This window comes from Nyctereutes procyonoides, unplaced genomic scaffold (assembly GCF_905146905.1).
Source record: "Nyctereutes procyonoides isolate TBG_1078 unplaced genomic scaffold, NYPRO_anot_genome, whole genome shotgun sequence".
Taxonomy (NCBI): domain Eukaryota; kingdom Metazoa; phylum Chordata; class Mammalia; order Carnivora; family Canidae; genus Nyctereutes; species Nyctereutes procyonoides.
Window position 1 is genome coordinate 15,559,774 of NW_026575128.1, and position 20,598 is coordinate 15,580,371.

Genomic DNA, 20,598 nt, shown 5'->3' on the forward strand with positions numbered 1-20,598 from the left:
AATCATTGATGTAAGGAAGAGCCCAGCATCTCCCCGGTGCTCTCTGGTTTTGTAGTTTGTACAGATACTAGCTGTGCTGAAGGTTTCTGTTCAGACCGATTAGGGAATAACCCTGAAACACAGAAGGATGCCCTGGTGTGGCAGCAACTGAGCTGATCCCAGGCACTTGGCGTTGGGCCATCCCAAGAATGGTCAGTCCAGGGGCACGAATCACATTCAGTCTCAGAGACAAGTCCTGAGGTGCGCGGGGCAGCCCACCCTGGGTGGCATCACGGACAGGATGAAATCCGAGCCCCTTCCAGGTGCAGCTCTCTGTAGCCTCGCGCTCACCGGCTCTCCCGGGGCCCAGCCAGACCCCCGCCTCATTCAGGCGCACCACACCCTAGGCAGGCCCAAGGCTCCCTGAGCACCCCCCATCATTCACCGGACTGCACCCACTTTTCCTCCTGGATGGAACAGCCTGTAATATAAACCGGATGCCACCTCCTGCAGGAGGGGTCGTGACCTGCCTCCCAGGAGGTCCCGGGGTCCCCGGGTGTCTTTGCCCTAGTGCTTCTGCTCTGTCCCGGGACGGGGGCCAGAGGATCGCTGCAGGTTTGCCATTAGACGGCACCCCAAGCACTGGAAGTAACAACCCCAGCCCCGGTATAGGGCCGGGCACCAGCGGGGGGCACCCCTCACTGGGAGCAAGCCCTGCGCGAGTGCCCACGCAGACCGCAGGGCAAGGAGCGAGCGCTGCCGCCCGAAGTCCCCGGGGCGTCTCTGCGGCCCGAGCGCCCGTGATTTGCATACCCATGGTGCACCACGAAAAGGCAGTTTCACGCTGCTTGAGGTCCAGCCCCACCGGAGGTTTGTGCAGTGTCGCCGGGCACGCTGCCTGCCAGAAACAATGTGCTCCCCACGAATTCCGGGCGGGGAGCACGAACCCTGCGGACACAGAACAACCATAACTGTGCCGAGTGTTGTCTGGCTCTAGGGGCTTCCGAGCGGGTCGCGGCCGCACACTCTGGTTTCTCTTCAGATCGCATAAATCTTTCGCCTTTTACTAAAGATTTCCGTGGAGAGGAACAGTTACGAGTTTTTACCCAATTTTTTGAGGCCTCGGCTAACGAGGCTCACCTTTCTCGGTTCGAAGAGCAGAACTACGGGTGTGAGAAGTTAGAGTCGTGCGTCTTTGCGTCGGGAGGTAACCCGTGGTGCTGTACATAGTTCGGTAATTTCCGGTCTTCGGTGCTTTCCTGTGGGTCGATTCTCTTTAAAAGTCTTTTCGCTGCTTGGGTTTTTTGAAGCAGTCAACTGTGGGTCGTCCTAACTTCTTTCTGGGGTGGCGAACAGGAGAGAAGGTTAGGAATCTAGTATGTTGGGGATCCCTGGGTGCTCAGCGATTTAGCACCTGCCTTCGATTTAGCACTGCCTTCGGCCTAGGGCATGATCCTGGAGTCCTGGAATCGAGTCCCACGTCGGGCTCCCTGCATGGAGCCTGCTTCTCCCTCTGCCTGTGTCTCTGCCTCTCTCTCTCTCTCTTTCTCTCATATGAATAAATCTTTTTTTTGAATAAATAAAATCTTAAATATAATCTCTTATGGTATGTTCCTGCCGGTATATGTGGCTTGAGATACAGCAGAAAGGGGGTAAACAGTTCGCACCTGCTCTCAGACTCCCCAGTTGTCCCCCAGCAGTTGGGTATGACCTCCTCAGTGGCTTACCCCCACCCAGCTCTCCCGCTAGCCCTGTTCTCATGCCGAAGATACCATATTCCTTACCGTAATAGGGGCTTAATTTACCAGTAGAGCCAAGCACTGAAAAAAAATTGGGCAAGTAATATAACCGGGATAAGTAATTGACAGTCTCAGTGGTGTGCCCTACACTATGACAGAATGGGTAGGGCTAGCCGCCAAATGTCCTCGGATTTTAGGCCTAGCTCTTCCCACCTATCTGCGTCTTCTTTGCGAGGGAGCTCATTTAATTTTTTTTTTTTTTTTACGATTGTATTTATTTGAGAGAGAGAAAGAAAAAAACAAGCAAGGAGAGCAACAGGCAAAAGGACAGGGAGAAGCAGACTCCCCACTGAGCAGGGAGCCCTACATGGGGCCCGATCCCAGGACCAGGGCCCCATGACCTCTACCTGAGCTGAAGGCAGACGCCTCACTGAACCACCCAGGTGCCCCTAATTCTTTGGGTTTAAGAAAATGCCATCTCGGGCACCCCGGGTGGCTCAGCGGTTTAGCACTGCTGTCAGCCCAGGGCGTAGTCCTGGAGACCTGGGATCGGGTCCCACATCCCTGCATGGAGCCTGCTTCTCCCTCTGCCTGTGTGTGTGTGTGTGTGTGTGTGTGTGTCTCCCATGAATAAATAAATAAAATCTTTTTTTTTTATGATAGTCACACATAGAGAGAGAGGCAGAGACACAGGCAGAGGGAGAAGCAGGCTCCATGCACCAGGAGCCCGACGCGGGATTCGATCCCGGGTCTCCAGGATCGCGCCCTGGGCCAAAGGCAGGCGCTAAACCGCTGCGCCACCCAGGGATCCCCAAATAAATAAAATCTTAAAAAAAAAAAAAAAAGTATTGCCTTTTTTTTAAAGATTTATTTGAGCGAGAGAGCCACATGCAAGTAGGGGGAGGGTGGGAGGGCAAGGATCCCAAGCGACTCCCAGCTGAGCGTGGAGCCCCGCACTGTGGGGTCTCTGGACCCACGAGATCATGACCTGACCCAAAATCACCAGTTGGACGCTTAACCTACTGAGCCACCCAGGTGCCCCAACACAAAAATTGTTTGAATGTAAAGCTGATCACACACTCCACTCCTGCACGAACCCCTCCAGATGCCTTCCCAGGACACGGGGTTCACACCTTTTCTCCTTCACCCTTACCACCCTGTATGAAGCAGGCCAGCTCCCACCACACCATGATTTATCCTCTTAACCTGTTTTATTTATCTGCAGAGTACAAACTATCCCTGAAATTGTTTCCTACATTAACTTGTCTGCTGTATGTTTCTCCTAAAATGTAAGCTGGGTGAGCAAGGACTTTACCTGACTTGTTCTCTGATGGATTCCATGATCCTAAATCAGTGCCTCTCACACGAGCACTTAATATTTGTGGAGCAAGTTAATGAATTTGATTTGTATGTGTGTTTGGATTTCTTTTCTAAACACATATACAAAGATAATCTGAATGGTTCTTAGCACTTTACAAAATCAATCTTCCTAAAAACCCTACTAAGTAGATTCTGTTATTAGCTCCACTTTAAGGAAATTGAGGCACAGAAAGGTTACAGACTCTCATTCAAGTCATGAAGCTCCAAAATGGTGGAGCTAGGACTCACACCCAGGCATCCTCACTCCAGAAGAGACATACTCTTAATCACTATACTACTAGTGGGGTTCAGCACATGCTACCCCAAAACACAGTACCTTAGCATATTGAATATTTTTTTAAAGATTTTATTTATTTATTCATTCATAGACACAGAAAGAGGCAGAGACACAGGCAGAGGGTAAAGCAGGCTCCATGCAGGGAGCCCGATGCGGGACTTGATCCCAGGTCTCCAGGATCACACCCCAGGCTGCAGGCAGCGCCAAACCGCTCCACCACTGGGGCTGCCCCTGCATATTGAATATTTTTTTTTTTGTTTTATTTATTTATGATAGGCACACAGTGAGGGAGAGAGAGGCAGAGACACAGGCAGAGGGAGAAGCAGGCTCCATACACCGGGAGCCCGACGTGGGATTCGATCCCGGGTCTCCAGGATCGCGCCCTGGGCCAAAGGCAGGCGCTAAACCGCTGCGCCACCCAGGGATCCCATATTGAATATTTTTAAGCTATTTGAAAAACCAGGAACTCACCTCCCTATCCTACCCTGACACCCTCCCTTCTCCCCCCCTTTTTTTTAAGATTTTATTTATTTTTTCATGAGACACACACACACACACAGAGAGAGAGAGGCAGAGACACAGGCACAGGGAGAAGCAGGCTCCATGCAGGGAACCCGACATAGGACTGGATCCTGGGTCTCCAGGATCAGGCTCTGGGCTGAAGGCGGCGCTAAACCACTGAGCCACCCGGGCTGCCCTCCCTTCTACCTTGAAACAGATCATAAAACCCCCAAGTGAGCCCTGCCCTCCTATACTGGAGGCACGGAGTCATCCTTATCCAAAGTCAAAAGGACTCCAAGAAGAATCTAAACAAACAGACCTTGCTAAGTTTCCTGCATACCTCATACTCTTAATTTTTTTTAAGAGTTTATTTGAGAGAGAGGGGGAGAACTGAGGGGGAAGGGCAAAAGGAGAGGGAGAGGAAGAAGCAGACTGAACAGAAGCCCGATCAAGGTCTCCATTCTGGGATCATGATCCGAGTCCAAGGCAGATGGTTAAGCTACTGAACCACCCAGACGCCCCTACGTCATACCTTAAACCATTATATTCCTCCATGACTCTCCATTCTTATCAAATCTAGCATAAAAGTACTAAGGTTGAACCATTTCTTCTGGTCTTCATTTCCTTATGAAGACTCCCATATCACTAAAACTTATATTGGGGTGCCAGGCTAGCCCAATTGGAGAAGTATGCAACTCTTGACCTCAGGGTTATGAGTCCCACCTTGGGTGTAGAGATTACTGAAATAAATAAATAATAAAGGAAACATCTTTTTTTTTTTAAAGGAAACATCTTAAATAAATTTGTATGCTTTTCTCCTGTTAATCTTTGTTGGTTTAATTTTCAGACCCAACCAGGAACCCTAAGATGGGCAAGGAAAATTTCTTCCTCCCCTACACTACCTTTTCTTTTGGCAAAAGGGATCATGCTTTGGTCTGCACTGAACTTTTTTCAAAGGTCACAGATATCTTTTTATATCACGGTGAGAATATACCAATCAGTCTTCTAGGTTAAACCGGGACATCGTTTATTTTCAATTTTCATTATCCAAACAATGCTGTCATGTGGTACTCTGAGTAACCACATTTTCAGTCATAAGAGATAATGCCAAATGCCTATCTTTAATTCATGTGCAACATATTTTTGTATAAAATCCCTGAGACAGGGCAGCCCTGGTGGCGCAGCGGTTTAGGGCCGCCTGCAGCCCAGGGCGTGATCCTGGAGACCCGGGATCGAGTCCCACGTTGGGCTCCCTGCGTGGAGCCTGCTTCTCCCTCTGCCTGTGTCTCTGCCTCTCTCTCTCTCTGTCTCTATGAATAAATAAAAAAAAAATAAAATCTTTAAAAATCCCTGAGACAGATGTTTAACCATATTTTCTTCTAATCAACTGTTCCTCATTTTATTTTTTTTAATTTTTTTTCTTATTTATTTATGATAGTCACAGAGGGGGGGGGGTGGGCAGAGACACAGGCAGAGGGAGAAGCAGGCTCCACGTACCAGGAGCCCGACGTGGGATTCGATCCCAGGTCTCCAGGATCGCGCCCTGGGCCAAAGGCAGGCATCAAACCGCTGCGCCACCAGGGATCCCTGTTCCTCATTTTAGATTGATAGTGTCTTGTTTAACAGCTCTTTTAAACTCTTTATGGAATAAAAGAGCCTTTAAATATGGAAATAAAGTCCTCATTGAACATTTACAGAGCACTGATTACATGACAGGGACTGGGGAACAAGAAATGCAGAAAGCACCACTCTAGGCCCAGGGATCTTTCTTCAGGGAGATTCAGACCTTCAGGAAGACAAAATTCATAATGAATTAAAAGAGGGAGCATGGGGAGTCTTCAATAATTAAGAGAGTGAATGCACAGCCAGAGGACTACTGCCTTCAGAACCAGTGATTTTATGCAAAGGTAGTATTTGAGAGAAGATTACCACTAGTAATTCAAAGTGTCAAAGTGAAATAGAGTTGTATTTTGTGCTGAGAGGAACGGGGATGTTGAGTGACTTAATAAGGGGAATAGGGCTAACAATCCTAAATCTGGCTGCAGGGTGGGAAATGGGGCATGATAGGTGAGGAGGCAGTATGCTGGAGTGAAGGCAGAAGACTATTATGAGCTTGTTGCATTAATTCTTAACACATGCAGGATTAGGTGAACTAGGAGCACCTAGATGGCTCAGTTAAGTGTCTGACTTTGGCTCAGGTCATGATCTCAGGGTCCTGGGATAGAGCCCCATGTCAGTCTCCATGCTCAGCAGGGAGTCTGTTCCTCCCTCCCCCTCTGCCCCTCTCCCTGTTCATGTGCACTTTCTAATAAATAAATGAAATCTTAAAAAAAAAATTGGGTGAACTAAAGCTAAGAAAACGGAACCAACTGGAAAGATCTCGTAGGGGAGGAAAAATAATTTCCCCTCTACTCTCTGAGCTTTGGAAGAGACCCTTGTAATAAGAGATTAACAAGAGAAAAACAAGTTTATTAGTGTGTATATCTCAGTGTACATGGAAAATACCCAGGGAAAAATGAGTGGCTCCCCAAAGCGGTCTGAAATACCTGCTGAAAAACCATCTTAAGCTAAAGAGCAAAGAAAAGTGTAGGGAGGATAGTTATGGGGAAGCTACCAGGAAAAGCACAGTAAACAACAGGAGGTTTGTTAAGATTTCATTGGGGGCCTTCTCCACTAAAATCCTCCTGTGAGTTCATCATCCTTCTTTTCCTGGCACAAGAATGAGACACCCTTATAAATGGAGATTTCCTTTTTAAATATAAATTTCCCTTACAAAAGAGTAACTTCTACTCTGTTTCCAGAGCTCCCACTGTTTCTCAAAACAACCAGCTTAAAATAATCGTTAGCCCAAAGAGGCATATTTTGGGTTGGTACATTCAGCGACCCTTCAGTCTCTTAGAAGGTGGAAGCCGCAGGAGGCAGCTGTGATGCAGAGGAACAAGGCAAGGCCGAGATGCAGGTTTCTGGCTGGGGAACCCACGTGGATGAGAAACACGATGGGGGCGGAGCTGGGGAAGATGAGAAGGCAGCTCGACTTGGACTGAGTGTCGGGGATCTGGAGAGAGAGCTTCGGGGATCTGGAGAGAGAGCTTCAAGAAGCAGGTCTGGAATAAAGAGGGAGCAGAGCTGAAAAGATGTGGGGGTTACGGAAGTAAACGCGGGGGTAGCAGCGCTGCCAGAGCCCCGGGACAGAGCCAGGGTAAGGCGCGGAGGAATCGCTTGGGGGCTCCGCCCCTCCCGCCCCCGCCCCCGCATTGGGCAGACAGCCGTTCTTCCCGCCCCCCGCTCGCAGGGCATGCTGGGGGCGGAAGCCCCCTCTGAGCGCCAGGCATGTTGGGAGCTGTAGTTTGGGACAGGCCCAGAATTCCCCGCGAATCGCGGCCTTCGGTCACTTAAGGGGCAGATCCAGAAAGCCGTGGTGCTCCCGGGGCAGGGTCCCCCTCCGGCGGCGGCACGGGGCGCCCCGGGTCGCATCCCCTCTCCGCAGAGCGTGGCATTTCCACGCCTCCACGATCTGCTCCACCTGCAGGGGAAGGCCGGTCACCGCGGAGTCGGTGGGACACCCTCGCCCGCCCACCCTGGCCCGCGGCATCCCCCGCGTCTGCACCGGGATGAGCGGCTCCCGCTGGTTCTGCTCCTCCAGGGCGCTCAGCTCCGCCGGGGCCAGTAAGGCCAGTCTCAGCTCCCGTACCACCGGGGCCGCCACCTCGGCCACAGGCCGCTCCAGCACGGCCTGCGAACGCCAGCCCTAAGCCCGGACGGGCGGGGTACCTGGTTCCTGCGCCCCAGCCTCCTCCCGCAGCCCCAGGGCGGGGTCCCCTTCGCTCCCGCTCACCGCGCCCACGCGCGCCCAGCTCCGGGCGGCCAGGACCAGCTCGGCCTCGTCCACGCAGAGCCTGTCGCTGCGCAGCAGGGGCAGCAAGGCGGGCGCCGACAGCTCCAAGAAGCCCCGGGTCCGGAGCGCCTCCTGTGGGTCCACGAATGGGTCAGGGGGGAGTCAAGTGAGGTGTGCGGGTTTGGGGTGATGAAGATGGGGAGCGATACCCGGCTGTGGGCCTCTATGAAGGCTACGCAACGCTCCTGCAGGGCTCCCAGGCCAAAGGTTACGGCAACCTGGGAACAGAAGGAAGGGCAGCAGGTTGGAGGCAGGAAGGCCATGTGGCCGGGGCCTCCACGCCGAGGCCCACCTACAAGCCCGTCCAGCAACACCTACCTGCAAGGCCTCACAGACCATTTCCACATCCATCACCTTCACCACAAACTCCAGGCACAGCTGGAAACAAATGAAAGTGGGTTGTGCGGAGGTGTCTCTGTTCCAAGACCCTGGCCTCACCCCAGAAGCAGTGAGCCTAACAGCCAGGGGAGGCGAGGAATCACCAGGGGCTGAGACCTGGCAAGCCTGAAGGGATTAGAGGCTAGCAGCAGTCTACCTTCTAGCACATTCCCCAATAATCAAACTAGATGCAAGCCTCGTGAAAATCCACTCTCCTTTTCTCTGAGGACATTTGTCTTCTTCCACCTGTTCCCCTCCTACTCAGAGACCTTTTGGTTGTAAGCCAGAAACTTGAATTTCATCATGACCTGTCCCTTTCACCCTCACCCAGAAAAGTGCTGGGTCATTCCAGTTCTACTTCTCACGCACTGCTCTCTTGAGTTTCCACTGCTACTCATCCCTAGTGCACTGGGGAGCCCTTCCCATCTCTCCCAGTCACCTCACCCCATTACCTCCAAACCCTCACTCCCTTATCTGAAACCTCCAGTGAACCCATGCCCTCTGGGTAAAAAAAAAAAAAAAAAAAAAAAAAAAAAAAGTCCAAATTCTTGAAGGTCCTTCGTGATCTAGCCCTGGCTTCCCTTTCTCATCTCCTCTATCTCTCCTCCTCTCAAACTCTTGGTCCGGCCACACTAAACGGCTCCCTAGCTCCTTTTGTGCCTCAGTGACCAGAATGCCACCTTTCCACTCCCCCTCCAAGCAAACTCTGACCTGTTCTACTTGATCTAACACAAGTTTCCTCCTCCCAGGAGGCTTCCCTCCTTTTCTCCCTGATGGCTGAGACCCTCTGTAGAGTCTCAGCACCACATACCTTCCTCTACCACCCTTCTTAGGCCCCCGGGTTAAGAGTTTCCGTGTGTCTCTCTGAAGGACAAGGATCAAGGCTGACTTACCCTGGAATCTACTGCACTGGCCCTAAATACCCCACGTGCCCCTACTGCGCACACACACAGCACGCACACATCCTCTTGCACACAGGCACACATACGTGCCTATTTACACAGAGATATCCATACTTCTGTGTTGGTACACGTTCCTCTGCAGGCCACAGTGTGTGTGAGGCAGGGTGTGAACTGAGCCCATGGGAGGAAAGCGAAGCGAGACCCGGGCCTGCCATATAAACCCACCGCTCGCAGTTCCTCCAGCCCATATTCCACAGCCGCGGTCAGCACCTCCAGCACCTGCAGAGTGGGTGGTTGGGGGAGTGGGAGAGTTTCCCTGCCCCTCCCCCTGCCCCCCAGGCCCCCAGCCCCATGCCCGATGGGCTCACAGAGTGGCGGTGCAGCCTGACACTGTTGGTGTACAGGAACTCCAGCACTGCCAGGAAGGCCTCAGCTGGCACGGTGCTTAGCACCACAGGGCTAGGCATCCCGGGGCCCAGCTTTGGGCCAAGAAGTCCTCGGAAGAAGTTGCATCTACAGGCCAACAAGCACCGGTGGGCAAACACCTCCTGCCGCTCTTGACCGACCACAAAGCAAACATCACTGTGGGAAAGGGGAGAGAACCAGGGAAGAAGATGCCAGCATCTTGGGTACAACCCTGGGCTTCACCTCTGCCCACCCTGGGCCTTCCTTTCCTTATCCGTCCTAAGGGCCAGGTCTTCATCTTCTAGCCAAAGGCCTGGGATACACGTTCCTGGATTCTAGTCCCAGCTCCACCGGATGGCCCCTCGGGCAAGTGACTTTATACCTTTGAATCTCAAATTTCTCATCCATGAAACGAGATCTTAATCCCAAACCCTCAGTTCTTAGAGGAGGTGGCTACACTTGATCACTGAGGGGGCGCCAAGGCTGATGCAACATTGATCCTACCTACCCCCCTCCACCCCAGCCTGCATCTTGAGGCAAAGGAGGTTCTTCTTGGCTCCTCCTCCATAGACTGCAAACTCAGCCTTTCTCAGCCTCCTCCACGCAGGAGGGGGTGGGGAGCGGGGGCACAGAGTGCACTGGCTGGAGACAGACATGGCAGCGATACACCATCATGAGACCAGACCACATTTTCCATCTTCACAATCACTTCCTGCCCCAGCCTCTGGGCCTCCCAACAGCATAGGGGGTAGGAGGCAGGAAATGAAGCTTGAGCTTCTGGAGCCTCCTAGTCCCTGGTCCAAGGCCAGGGGTTCCCACTACTCAGACCAGACTGTAATCCCCAAAGCAGTAGGGTTACAGGAGTCACCAGCCCTTGAGGAGGAGCCGAGCTTCCAGGGAGGGGGGACAGAGAGGTACACTAGAACTAGAGTTCTGACCAGCCCTGCTCCCCATCTTCTATCCCTGGTTGCAGACACCACCAGCATCCTGGGCAGTGAGCTCTAGGCAGCACCCTACATCCTGTCTGAGGCTCTGGCTCACTCAGTCCCTTGAGCTTTGTTCCTCTTGTGAATCCCCAGTTCCCAGAACAGAGTCATCTGCTCCTCTGCCTCCCAGGGAGGGATTCAAGTTACATCCCATCTCTCAGGATCCAGGGGGCAAAGGGCTCTTCTCTGCCAGGAGCTCAAGAGCCAAAAAAGAAAGGCCTTTGCCTGAAGTCACACAGCTGCTCTGGGCTGCAGCCCCCACCCCCACCCCCACCCCCGCCTCCCACCTCTGGTTCTCAGGACATCAAGGACGCTGAGTGACCTGTAGTCGTTCTCCACACTTGACTTCCCCAGACTGAGTGCACCAGGGAGGATTGTCTTCCCCACCGCTTGTGTACCCAAGGCTTCCTCGGGGGTCATGGGGCCCAGCAGAGCCAGTTAGGGAAACCCCACAGACAGCCCACCCCCTCACCTGTATTGGGGATTGTTGAGCAGGCTTCGGAGTGCTGTGGAAAAGGATGCAGCCTCCCCTTGCACAACCAGTCCTGGGGTCTCCATGGGGTAGGGGGCGGGGAGTAAGCAAGTAGAACAATAGCCTAGGAGGCCTGTTGTCTGTTGGTCTAAGGAGGTGGTAGGTGGGAAGGAGCAGGAGGCCTGGCCAGGCCCAGCAGCTGGTGTGAGACTAGAAAGGCCTGAGAGGGAGGGGCAGGAGCTGGGAAAGCCTGTTTCCTGAGAAGCTAAAGTTTAGGGATGGGGCAGGAGAGGCCCAGCTTCCCTAAGAAGGCATCAGAGGCCAGTGGAAGAGGCCAGAGGCTGGGCTAGGGGATGGGGACTCAGGGAGGGGGCCTAGAGAGGCTGAGGGTGGAGCAGACTGGACTGGGGAGGAGAGGCTGGCAGCGGATGAGGCCCCAGTTGGGAGCCTGCCCAGGCAGCAGTGGGTGGGAAGCCTGTGGGTTTCCACGGAAACTGGAGCCCAGCTTGAGAGGCCCCGCCCATCTCCCACAGGCCCCAGGAAAACTTCAGGCCTCAGAGGGGTGGGAAGCTGAGTGGAGGGTCTCAGCACCCAGGCCCCTGCCTGTCTGGGGTTCAAACTCCCTGCCCCTCTCCCCTCCCCCCACTTGCACACAGGGTCAGGATCAGATTAGCCAGGCTTGGGGAACCCCCCTCAACAGGGAACTTCCTCACCCCTATGGAGTTTTCAGAGCCCCGACTGGCTCATCTGGGAGGGGGGCAGTCCTGTGCCTTCCAGAGGGAGGTCAGGTGAGGAGCTGTCAGCCCCGACAGAGGCGTCATGGCCTGTGGCATCCCTAAAATGCAATCTGTCATCCCTAAAATGCAACCACGGCTAGAGGGTGGCGTGCTGGGGACAAAAGGTGTGGCCAGCTAGGGACAAGCCCTAGGGCACTTGGGTCATCAGGGGTCAGGAGGCCAGGCCCTGGTTCACTGCCAAGTCCAGTCACCACTCTTGCACCACCATTGCGTCAGGTTGGCTCTGATCAGCAAGGCTGCCAGCCTCCCCTCCCCCTGCACACAGCCCTGAGCTGAGGAAGTCATCCAAACCCCACCCCAGCTCTGCACAGGGAGCGGAAATGTCTGTCCCAGTTGAGGCTGATGGGGAGACGAAAGAGCCATGACGTTCTCCTTCCTGTGGGCCCAGATCCTGATTCCCCAGCAGCCACCCCTGAAGGCTCAAGCTCTCCCCATATCCCAGGCTTCTGCAACTTGCTCACAACTGAAGAGCCAGACTTCCCAAGGAGAGAAATGGACAACAGCTCAAGAGCCCCGGGAGCCCCGCTCTATATCTGCCCCCCGCAGTGGTATGCCCTGGGTTCTGGGCCCTGGTGATCTCCTCTTCCCTGAGGACTCAGGTACCCCACACTAGGCACGCGTACAGTAGGAACACTTCCAGGTTAATCCAGAGCCGGGACTGGAAGGAGGGAACCAAACAGGAGTGCCTGCCCGGTAACCCAGGGCAACTTCCCAACACAAGAGGCCATTACCCTCCTGCCTGCTGGTCAGGTCAGCTGGGCAGGCAAGGCTGTGGAGCTAGGAGTTTGGAAGCCAAAATCAGCCGGTGACTCAGGTGCCTGCGGGAGTTTCAGGAGTTTCGGGAGAAGAGGGCATTCATCCCAGAACTGATTCTGGAGGTAGGGCCAGAGGCCAAATGCAGAGGAAGGAAAGCACTTCCTGAGTCACCTGCCTCCAGCCTCAGCCAGTTGTGGGGGCGAGTTTTGTGTCAGCCACCCCAGAAGTAGCTAGGGCTGGAAGACAGCCGGATTCAAAACCTATGGGGCTAGGATCTGTGGGGTTGAAGGAGATAGGGTCTCTGTGACTCCTTTTGGTGAGGCCCACTGTCTAGACTGGGGCAAAGGGCGGATTCATTCTCCCCCTTCTGCTGGTGAAGTCCGGCGGAAGGGGAGACTAGGAGGTGTACTTAGAGCTACCTCCACCGTGCCCAGGGAGAAGTGAAGCTCAGGGGGGCAGGGGCTAGCCCAAGATGATAGTCTGAGCAGCACCCCTTATGTCCCTGACAGCCCTTACCCCTTTAAGTGCCTAGGAATCCACGCAGCCCGGGACTATTTGATTCACCTGCCCCCAGAACACAGGTAAGAAGGGGTTAGGGGGGGACGCCTGGGTGGCTTAGCGGTTTGGCGCCTGCCTTCAGCCCAGGGTGTGATCCTGAAGACCCAGGATTGAGTCCCACGTCAGGCTCCCTGCATGGAGCCTGCCTCTCTCTCTCTCTGCTTGTGTCTCTGCCTCTCTCTCTGTATCTCTAATTAATAAATAAATAAAATCTTAAAAAAAAAAAAAAAAAAGAAGAAGGGGTTAGGGGATAAAAACCCTTATTCCTGAGTGAAAGACTGGATGGAGTACAAAGATGGCCAGTTTAGGCCATCCTGCCCAAGTGCGGGTCTTCCAGCCGACAGGTCCATGGCTGGCAGGTCCGCGCCCCCCGGCCGCCAGGAGGATACTCCCAAAGATCCCGGCCCGAAGCTACCAGCAGCGAGGCCTGCAGGCCACCTGCCCAGTATCGATGAGGCCCGCCTGGCAGGCCTGGGCCCGTCCTCCCGCCGGGGCTCTGTGCTGGGCCCAGCCTCGTCCTTCTCACGTCGCAACTCCCTGGCAGGACCAGGCGCGGGTCCCGGGGGCCGGCGACCATCTCTGGGCCCAGTGCCTCCCCTAGGCTCGAGGGTTAGCTTCTCGGGGTTGCCCCTGGCCCCCCTGCGTCGAGCGGCGCCCTCCTACCGCACTGAGCCCGCGCCGGGGGAGCGCTGGGAGGCCGCTCGGGTGCAGCGCTCGCTGGAGGCGGCGCTGGCGGCGCGGCTGCGCAGCACGTGCTACTCGGGCGCGGAGGCGGGGCCGCTGACCCGGGAGCTGTGCGAGCTGCTGCGAGTGCGCCTGCGCCAGCTCTGTCCCCCGCGCTACAAGCTGGTGTGCGGCGTGGTGCTGGGGCCGCGCGCCGGCCAGGGCGTGCACGTGGCCAGCCGCGCGCTCTGGGACGCCGAGAGCGACGGGCTGGCCTCCGCCACCTTCACCAACGCCTCGCTCTTCGCCGTGGCCATGGTCCACGGGCTCTACTGCGAGTGAGGACGCCTCCAAGTTCTGCAAAAACGGTTTATTATCCCAGGAGGAGGCCCTCCCCGGGGCTCAATCCCAATAAATAAATGTCTGTCAATAAATAAAAGTGGTCCATAAATAACGCCCCCTGGCTGGGGACTAAGGCTCAGGCTTTTCTTGGAGAAGGGGCAGGAGGCTGCTAGGATGGGCAGACTCCGACCCCAGTAAAGCTGGTCCCTGATTCCCTGGGGGATTCGGCCCAGAGCCCCCAGTGAGGCACCAAAGGGACAGGGCCAGAGCCGTACAGGCACAGGCCTTGGACCTGAGGCTTTAGGCCACGGCCTGCTCTGCAGGGTAGGGCCTAGGCTGGGCAGCGGTCCCGGAGCAGACATAGAGCATAGCGGAGCCGCTGCCGCAGGTCTGGGGAGCAGCCCAGCTGCCGAAGGTGGGAAGCGAGGTAAGTACAAGCACTGCGATTGCGAGCCACAAAAGTCACAAGGAGGGGCTCCCAGCCACTGAGGATCAGCTTGGTGTGGTCTCCGTAGAAGTTCACCTATGCGCAGAAGGATGGCACTGATCAGGGCCTGGGGCCAGCTTCGGCCCCAGCACCACCCCTCCGGGCCCTCCCCGAATCCGCGAGGTTCTCACCTGGACGGTGCCGTCACTAAACAGCATGAGGAGTGCCTGATCAGTCTTGACCCACTGCAGCAGGAGTGGAGGGACCGGCACCTCCACCTCTTCCACGCTGGGCAGGTCTCCACCCTGGGAGCAGGAGCAGGTCACTTGCTGATGTGAGTCAGCCCCCCCAACCCCAAGTGTCCCTTAGAGGCTCAGCCCCTAGCTCTGAGCCCTCCACCCCTCCCGCAAGGGGAACAGGAAGGGATCGGGAGGTGTCAATCCTCAGTGTGTCCCACTCCAATCCACACACCTTCATGAGACGCTGCTCCATGTAGGAGGCAAAATACCGGAGGACACCCAGCTGAGGCTGCAGGGCCGGAGGCACAGCACCCACAGAGAAAGAGAAGTGCTTTGTGCTGGTGGGGTTGTAGTGCACGGTCCTGGAGGAGAGGAGACAAAAGGTCAGAAGGAGCCCTGCACCAATGCCCGTCCCCAGGAGACCCTAGGACACCCAAGGGCAGGAGTGCACACGTGCTGGTCACGACAGCCTGGGCTCAAGGCACTCCATAACAGCACTTACTTTCTGTTAGCTGAAAGGGCCATGTGTGTGCCATTGTTGAAAAGCACAGCCACACGGCGGCTGGACAGTTGATACCCAAAGCCAAATTTGTTGGAGTAGTCAACCCACTTGCTGACCCATACCAGAGGCTCTGGCTGTGCAAGGGGAGCCGGGTTCTGTTCCGCTGTCATGGAAGAGGAACAAGTGAGGAGCTGTTCCCGACCTTTCAGCCAAAGAACTCCCAACCACCATTCACCCATACAGGACCCCAACCTTACCTGGGGGCATGAAGGCCAGGCAGTTTCTCAGAGCGCAGAGGGCCGACTCCACCACTGTGGCCACAGTCAGACCTTCTTCAAACCCTGAAGAGAACAGAACACGTGGAATTGGGCAGTGGTTCACCAGGATACAGGCCATGTCTCTGACACGCCTTCCCTCTGGTCCCTGGGCTTAGCCCCAACAACCCTAGCACCTCTCAAACTCCCAGCTGCTCACCATCTCCACTGCTCGCCAGTGTCCCACGGGGTGAGCTGTCTTCAGGTGCTGTCTCTGCCAGGCTGAGTGGGGCTGGACCAGAAGCTGCTGGAGCCTGGAGGGATGGGGAGGGGAAGGGAGTGAGATAGGCCCCCAAATCCAAATCCTCGAGAGAGTCCACGGCCCTGCCTTGCCCTGGCATCCGGGGCACCCCAGGTCAGCCCCGCCTGGCTAATGAGACACAGCCAATTAGGCCACCAGGAGGCTAGATGCTTCACTAACTTCTTTTATCCCAGGCTTCCCGCAGCAGCTAGGGTGAGAGTGAGTCAGGGCACACTACCCATGTGAGTAGCTCACCTCGGGTCTGGCGTCTTGATGGCCAATGGACGTCCGAGTGAGGCCGCTCACCAAACAGGAGACCTCGTCCCGTGCCTCAGGACAGTTTTTACCTGGGTGGGGGAAGGTACAGCCCTCATGTCCTGCCCATCCCCCCAGGCTTTCTGCAGGGATACAGATGGGCACATGCTCTCCCAGGGGTTCAAAGGCACTCACACTCTCACCCCCACAATATATGTAACAAGCCGCCCTGCCACTCTGTACCCGGACAGAGTGGAAACCATGGACATTCCAGACTTACTCTTCTTCTTCCTGCCAAATAGGCTCTTGGTAACTTTGACAAACAGAATCCTAGCTGGGTTAAGGGGTGTCAGGTCTGGGACTGTCACGCAGCTGCTGACAGGGAGCCGGTCGGGGGTGTAGCCCTAAGGAGGAAAGGCATGTGAGCAAAGAAGGGAGGCCCCAGGACTCCTGTCACCTCCCCTCATTGAATCCCCTGGGAATATGCAGCCTTGACTTAGATGTCTGGGGAGCCACAGACCTTGGTAAAGAAGTCGTGGCGCAGGATCTGGTCAATTGAGGGGCGGTCTTGGGGCGAAGCTCGAAGGATGGCAGCCAGGAGCTGCCGGGCAGGCAGTGAGAGGCTGGCGGGCAGTGTGTAGTGAACTTGTTTGATGCAGCGATACGTCTCCTTCAGGTCAACTGTCTCAAAGGGGGGATTCCCACACAGCAGTGTGTACCTGCAGGGCAGAGACAAGGGGGGCAGGAGTAAAGCGGAAGGTACACCCCATCCATGCACCCGCTGGTGCAGTACAGATGACCCGGGACTCACATGACACAGCCCAGGGACCACACGTCTGACTCGGGGCCATGACCCTGTCTCTGCAGCACTTCTGGGGCCACATAGTTGGGGGTGCCACAGATGGTTCTGAAAAGGGATAGGGAGGAAGACAGAAGTTTCAGACCCAGCCTGGCCAGCCCTCCCCTTCCCTGCCCCCACTGCTGAGTCCAGACAAAGCAGCTGCCTGTCACCAGAGGCAAGAGAACTCCTGTTTGTCCTGGGACAATAGATGCTGGGGATGGCAGCTGAGTCCCCGCCCACCCGCCTGGCCCAGCTGCTCACTACAGGCAGAGGCCTCGACCCCCACCCCAGCCCCCTCCTCCACGGTTAGCAAAGGGTCCCTCACGGATCCTTTCCTCAGTCCCCCACTCCCGTCTGTCAGACACCCACACAGGCTGTCACCTCCTATGCTCTGTGCCACACACAAACCAACACCAGCTGTCATATACCCCCCAAAACACACATCCACCACACATGCTATCTGTTGCCGCTCACACCTAGGCATCATGGCCACAGCAGAGTGTTCTTATCCAGGGTGGCATGTCGTGCCATTCCCACACTCAGTCTGTCACACACACACACACACACACACACACACACACACTGCTAATGTCACCTACCCCCATCTACACATTGGATCCTTACAGCCCCATCTGTCTCAGGGACTCAAACACCGGAAGGCCCCTCAGCCTTTCCAGCAGTCCTAGGGACTCGGGCTGCCGCCTCCACCCCCCAACCCCTCCCAAACGACCCATCATCCCTTTCCCATCTATCACACACACACAGACATCAGGCAGTCATCGTGCCTCCCACATACATACTCACTGTCACACACGTCATCTGTGTCACACAGACTGTGGTCACCCCTCTCCTCAAACACTCACTTCTTCCTATGTTCCGGGGGTTCCAACCGGGTTGCCAGCCCAAAGTCCCCCATCTTCAGTTCCATATTCTCAGTGATAAAAAAATTTCCTGAATGGGGGCAGAGAGGTGTGTCAGAATCCTTTCTCTCTGCCTCCCCAGACCCCACTCGTGCTGGCCCAGGAGTCTCACCCAGCTTGAGATCTCGATGCAGGATGCCCCGCTGGTGCAAGTACTTGAGTCCGGAAAGGATCTGACGCAGGTAGTAGCGTACCTCCGGCTCCAACAGAGTGTGCCGGGCCTTCCAGATGTGGGCCAAGGACTGCAGAGAGCCACTGCTTCAGCCCCTGATCCACCCTCTCTGACCCTCCCTCCATTCGTGCTCACGGAGGAGACGACAGGGCTCCAGCTCCGGGTCTTAAGGCCCCCCTTTCCCTAGCCCCCTCTCCTAGTCATCGCTCACCTTTCGGCTGCAGAGCTCCAGGAAGATGTATATGTTGTCCACATCCTCAAAGTGGTGGGAGAAACGCACGATGTGGCGGTGCTGCAGGCCGCGGTGCAGCTCAATCTCGTTTAGGATCTGCAATGGGGGCGCCGGGTGGTCATCCCTCAAGGGCTGACCGCTGTCCCCACCCCACCCCTGGTCCGCTGGGCCTGGGCCCACCTTCTCGCGCTGATGCGGCTTGGTGATGCGGCTCTGCGAGATGACTTTGACCGCGTAGGCGCTGCCGCTCTCTGTGTCAGTGGCCTCATAGCAGCGGGCAAAGCCCCCCTACGGGGAGGGGGCATCAGGCGGAGCGCTCCAGGACAGCCACGTCCGGCCCGCAGACGTCCCCGCGATGAGGACAAGCGTCCCCGCGCCGAGGACAAGCGTCCCCGCGTCCCCGCGTCCCCGCGCCGCGGACAAGCGCCCCGGCCCCACCCGGCGCCGTCCAGGAGGCCAGCAGGAGCCCAGCAGGAGCCCCCCGCTGCCCCCAGGGCACCCCGCCCCGCAGCTCACCTTGCCCAACAGGCGGCCTTTGAAGTAGGTGCGGCCGCTGCGCGGGTCGGTGATGAGGCGCCCCGGGTCCGCCGCCGGTGGCCCCGCCAGCACGTCCAGCGCGGGGCCCGGCCGGGGGCTCCCAGGCGGCCCGGGCCCGGCAGGGGGCGCGGGCGGGGCGGCCGCACGCGGGAAGGGGCGCGGGGACTGGCAGCCGGCGGCGGGCTCCATGCAGGCGGCGCGTCGCAGCGCGGGCCCGGCTCGTTTCGGTTCCGCCCGGCCGCGGCCTCGCGTGGCGCTGCCGGGCTCTGCTACTCTGCGCTCGCGCCCGGGGGAGCTCGGCGTTTTTATCAATGAACGCGGGTCCCCTCCCCGGCGCCCGTCACCGAGTGCCCGCCCCCTTCCCGGGCGGCGAATCCGCCGGAGGCCACGCCCCCGGGCCCTGCGTCACCGCGAGGCCCCGCCCCCGCCCCGCCTGCTGCCCGCCCCGCCTGCTGCCCGCGCCTTAAGGACACCGCCCTGCCGCCGGGAGCCTTGCGGGGGCGGCCCGAGTCGGGGGCGGCCTTTCCTCCGAAGCCTTCTCCCTGCGCCCCGGTGACCGAGAGGCCCGCTTAGGGGAGTCCCTTTCTGTCCCCATCTTTCGGGGCTTGTTCTGAAGTCCGAGTGGGGCTGGCTATCTGGAGAGCTCCCCCAAGCAGCCAGACGGACTAGCGATGCTGGCGGGAAGGGAGAGGTTGGGGCCGGGGCGGGGAAAGGGGGGCCGCTCGCATTCTCCAGGGGGCGTCACCAACACTCCCCTTTAAGTGCGCGAGACCTTCTGCGGGTCCCAAGCCCTCGACCAGCGCCCCCTGGCCCAGCCCGATACCACCCCCTTTTAGGGCTTGGGGAGAATTGCACACTCCTGAGCCTGGCTTGCGACCGGGAAGGGAGGGGTGGAGGAAGGGCGAGGCCGCCACGCTGAGTTTTGGGGTCAAACAGCCCAATATTCAAGGTTTTTTACCATGTGCCATGCCACATCCTCTGCTACCCTCCTCCACATTCTTGAGAATTAGCTCTCAGGTTCTGGCGGGGTCCCCTATTTCCTTTGCCTGGAAACACCTACTGCCTTAAGTCAGTGGTCAGAAAGCCAGAAAGCGAAGACTGGGATTTGGGATCTTCCCAAATCTAGACAGACAATTGCGCAGGTGGTCCTGGAGCCAGGTGGACCTCTAGACCCCCAGTTCATGCCCGCCCTTCCCAGGGCCAGAAACGCAGAGAGGTAGGGTCTTAACCCCTCCAGAGTGTTTGTCCCAGTTATCACAGGCCTCCCCCTGGCCTTGTCCTTTTCACCTCTCTGCCCTCACTCTGTCCCATTCAATTATTAAGCCATTCAGGCTCGGAGATTAATGGGGAGTACCTGCTAAGTGCCAAGCACCTGCTGAACAAGGCTCCTCAGGGTGGCAGCCCTCGTTTAATTCATGCTTTTAGATGGAAACAAACAATAGACAAGTATAGGAGCAAGGTCATCACAGGCTTTGAAAAGGCTATGAAGGAAGTGGACAGAAGAGTAACCAAAAAGCTTGCTTTAGAAAGAGTAGCCAGGAGAGTCAACAAATATTTATTAGAACCTAATTCCTAGGGGTGTCTAGGTGGCTCAGTGAGTTAAGTTTCTGCCTTCAGCTCAGGTCAGGATCCCAGGGTCCTGGGATGAGCCATGCATCAGGCTCCCTGCTCAGTGGGGAGTTTGCTTCTTCTTCTCCCTCTGCTCCTCCCCTCTTCTTATGTGTTCTCTCTCTCTCTCTCTCAAATAAACGAATAAAATCTTAAAAAAACAAACTAATTCCTGTCAGTTTTATCTTCTAAAAGATAAACATCTCTACAAAGTACCCACTTCCCTCCATCTTCCCCTCACAGCCTAATGTGAGTTGTGTCGCCCTGGTTGGGATTATCG

The 20,598-nt window shown here is 56.3% G+C and overlaps 3 protein-coding genes and 1 non-coding gene across 8 annotated transcripts; 2 read left to right on the forward strand and 2 right to left on the reverse strand.

The window, feature by feature from the left end:
* Nucleotides 1-1,001: 1,001 nt before the first annotated feature.
* Nucleotides 1,002-1,116, forward strand: LOC129520952 (U5 spliceosomal RNA). The gene has a single exon (XR_008666716.1). It is a non-coding gene; the product is annotated as a U5 spliceosomal RNA (small nuclear RNA).
* Nucleotides 1,117-6,324: 5,208 nt separating this feature from the next.
* Nucleotides 6,325-11,887, reverse strand: BTBD19 (BTB domain containing 19). 5 transcript variants are annotated; one of them, XM_055341998.1, is made up of 9 exons: nt 10,915-11,885; nt 9,420-9,633; nt 9,166-9,259; nt 8,946-8,964; nt 8,090-8,153; nt 7,921-7,989; nt 7,712-7,843; nt 7,484-7,609; nt 6,852-7,399 (listed from the first exon to the last, which is right to left on the reverse strand). In XM_055341998.1, exons 1-9 carry the CDS (start codon nt 10,998-11,000, stop codon nt 7,265-7,267), a joined length of 939 nt encoding a protein of 312 aa, XP_055197973.1. In that variant the 5' UTR covers nt 11,001-11,885; the 3' UTR covers nt 6,852-7,264. The 5 variants fall into 5 exon arrangements, with proteins under 5 accessions (XP_055197971.1, XP_055197973.1, XP_055197970.1 ...); XM_055341995.1 differs by lacking the exons at nt 8,946-8,964; nt 9,166-9,259 and adding an exon at nt 9,277-9,330 and having other exon boundaries at nt 8,090-8,149; nt 10,915-11,552; XM_055341996.1 differs by lacking the exons at nt 7,484-7,609; nt 8,946-8,964; nt 9,166-9,259 and adding an exon at nt 9,277-9,330 and having other exon boundaries at nt 6,325-6,980; nt 8,090-8,149; nt 10,915-11,494.
* Nucleotides 11,888-12,225: 338 nt separating this feature from the next.
* DYNLT4 (dynein light chain Tctex-type 4) lies at nt 12,226-14,031 on the forward strand. The gene is made up of 3 exons (XM_055341999.1): nt 12,226-12,259; nt 12,993-13,048; nt 13,363-14,031. The coding sequence occupies exon 3, from the start codon at nt 13,374-13,376 to the stop codon at nt 14,028-14,030; it is 657 nt and encodes a 218-aa protein (XP_055197974.1). The 5' UTR covers nt 12,226-12,259; nt 12,993-13,048; nt 13,363-13,373; the 3' UTR covers nt 14,031.
* A 12-nt stretch (nt 14,032-14,043) lies between these two features.
* On the reverse strand, nt 14,044-18,989 carry PLK3 (polo like kinase 3). The gene is made up of 15 exons (XM_055341993.1): nt 18,690-18,989; nt 18,354-18,461; nt 18,153-18,269; nt 17,882-18,011; nt 17,713-17,800; nt 16,820-16,915; nt 16,529-16,727; nt 16,289-16,412; nt 16,009-16,100; nt 15,673-15,766; nt 15,456-15,539; nt 15,199-15,361; nt 14,929-15,058; nt 14,649-14,762; nt 14,044-14,553 (listed from the first exon to the last, which is right to left on the reverse strand). The coding sequence occupies exons 1-15, from the start codon at nt 18,897-18,899 to the stop codon at nt 14,362-14,364; spliced, it is 1,941 nt and encodes a 646-aa protein (XP_055197968.1). The 5' UTR covers nt 18,900-18,989; the 3' UTR covers nt 14,044-14,361.
* Between the last annotated feature and the right edge of the window lie 1,609 nt (nt 18,990-20,598).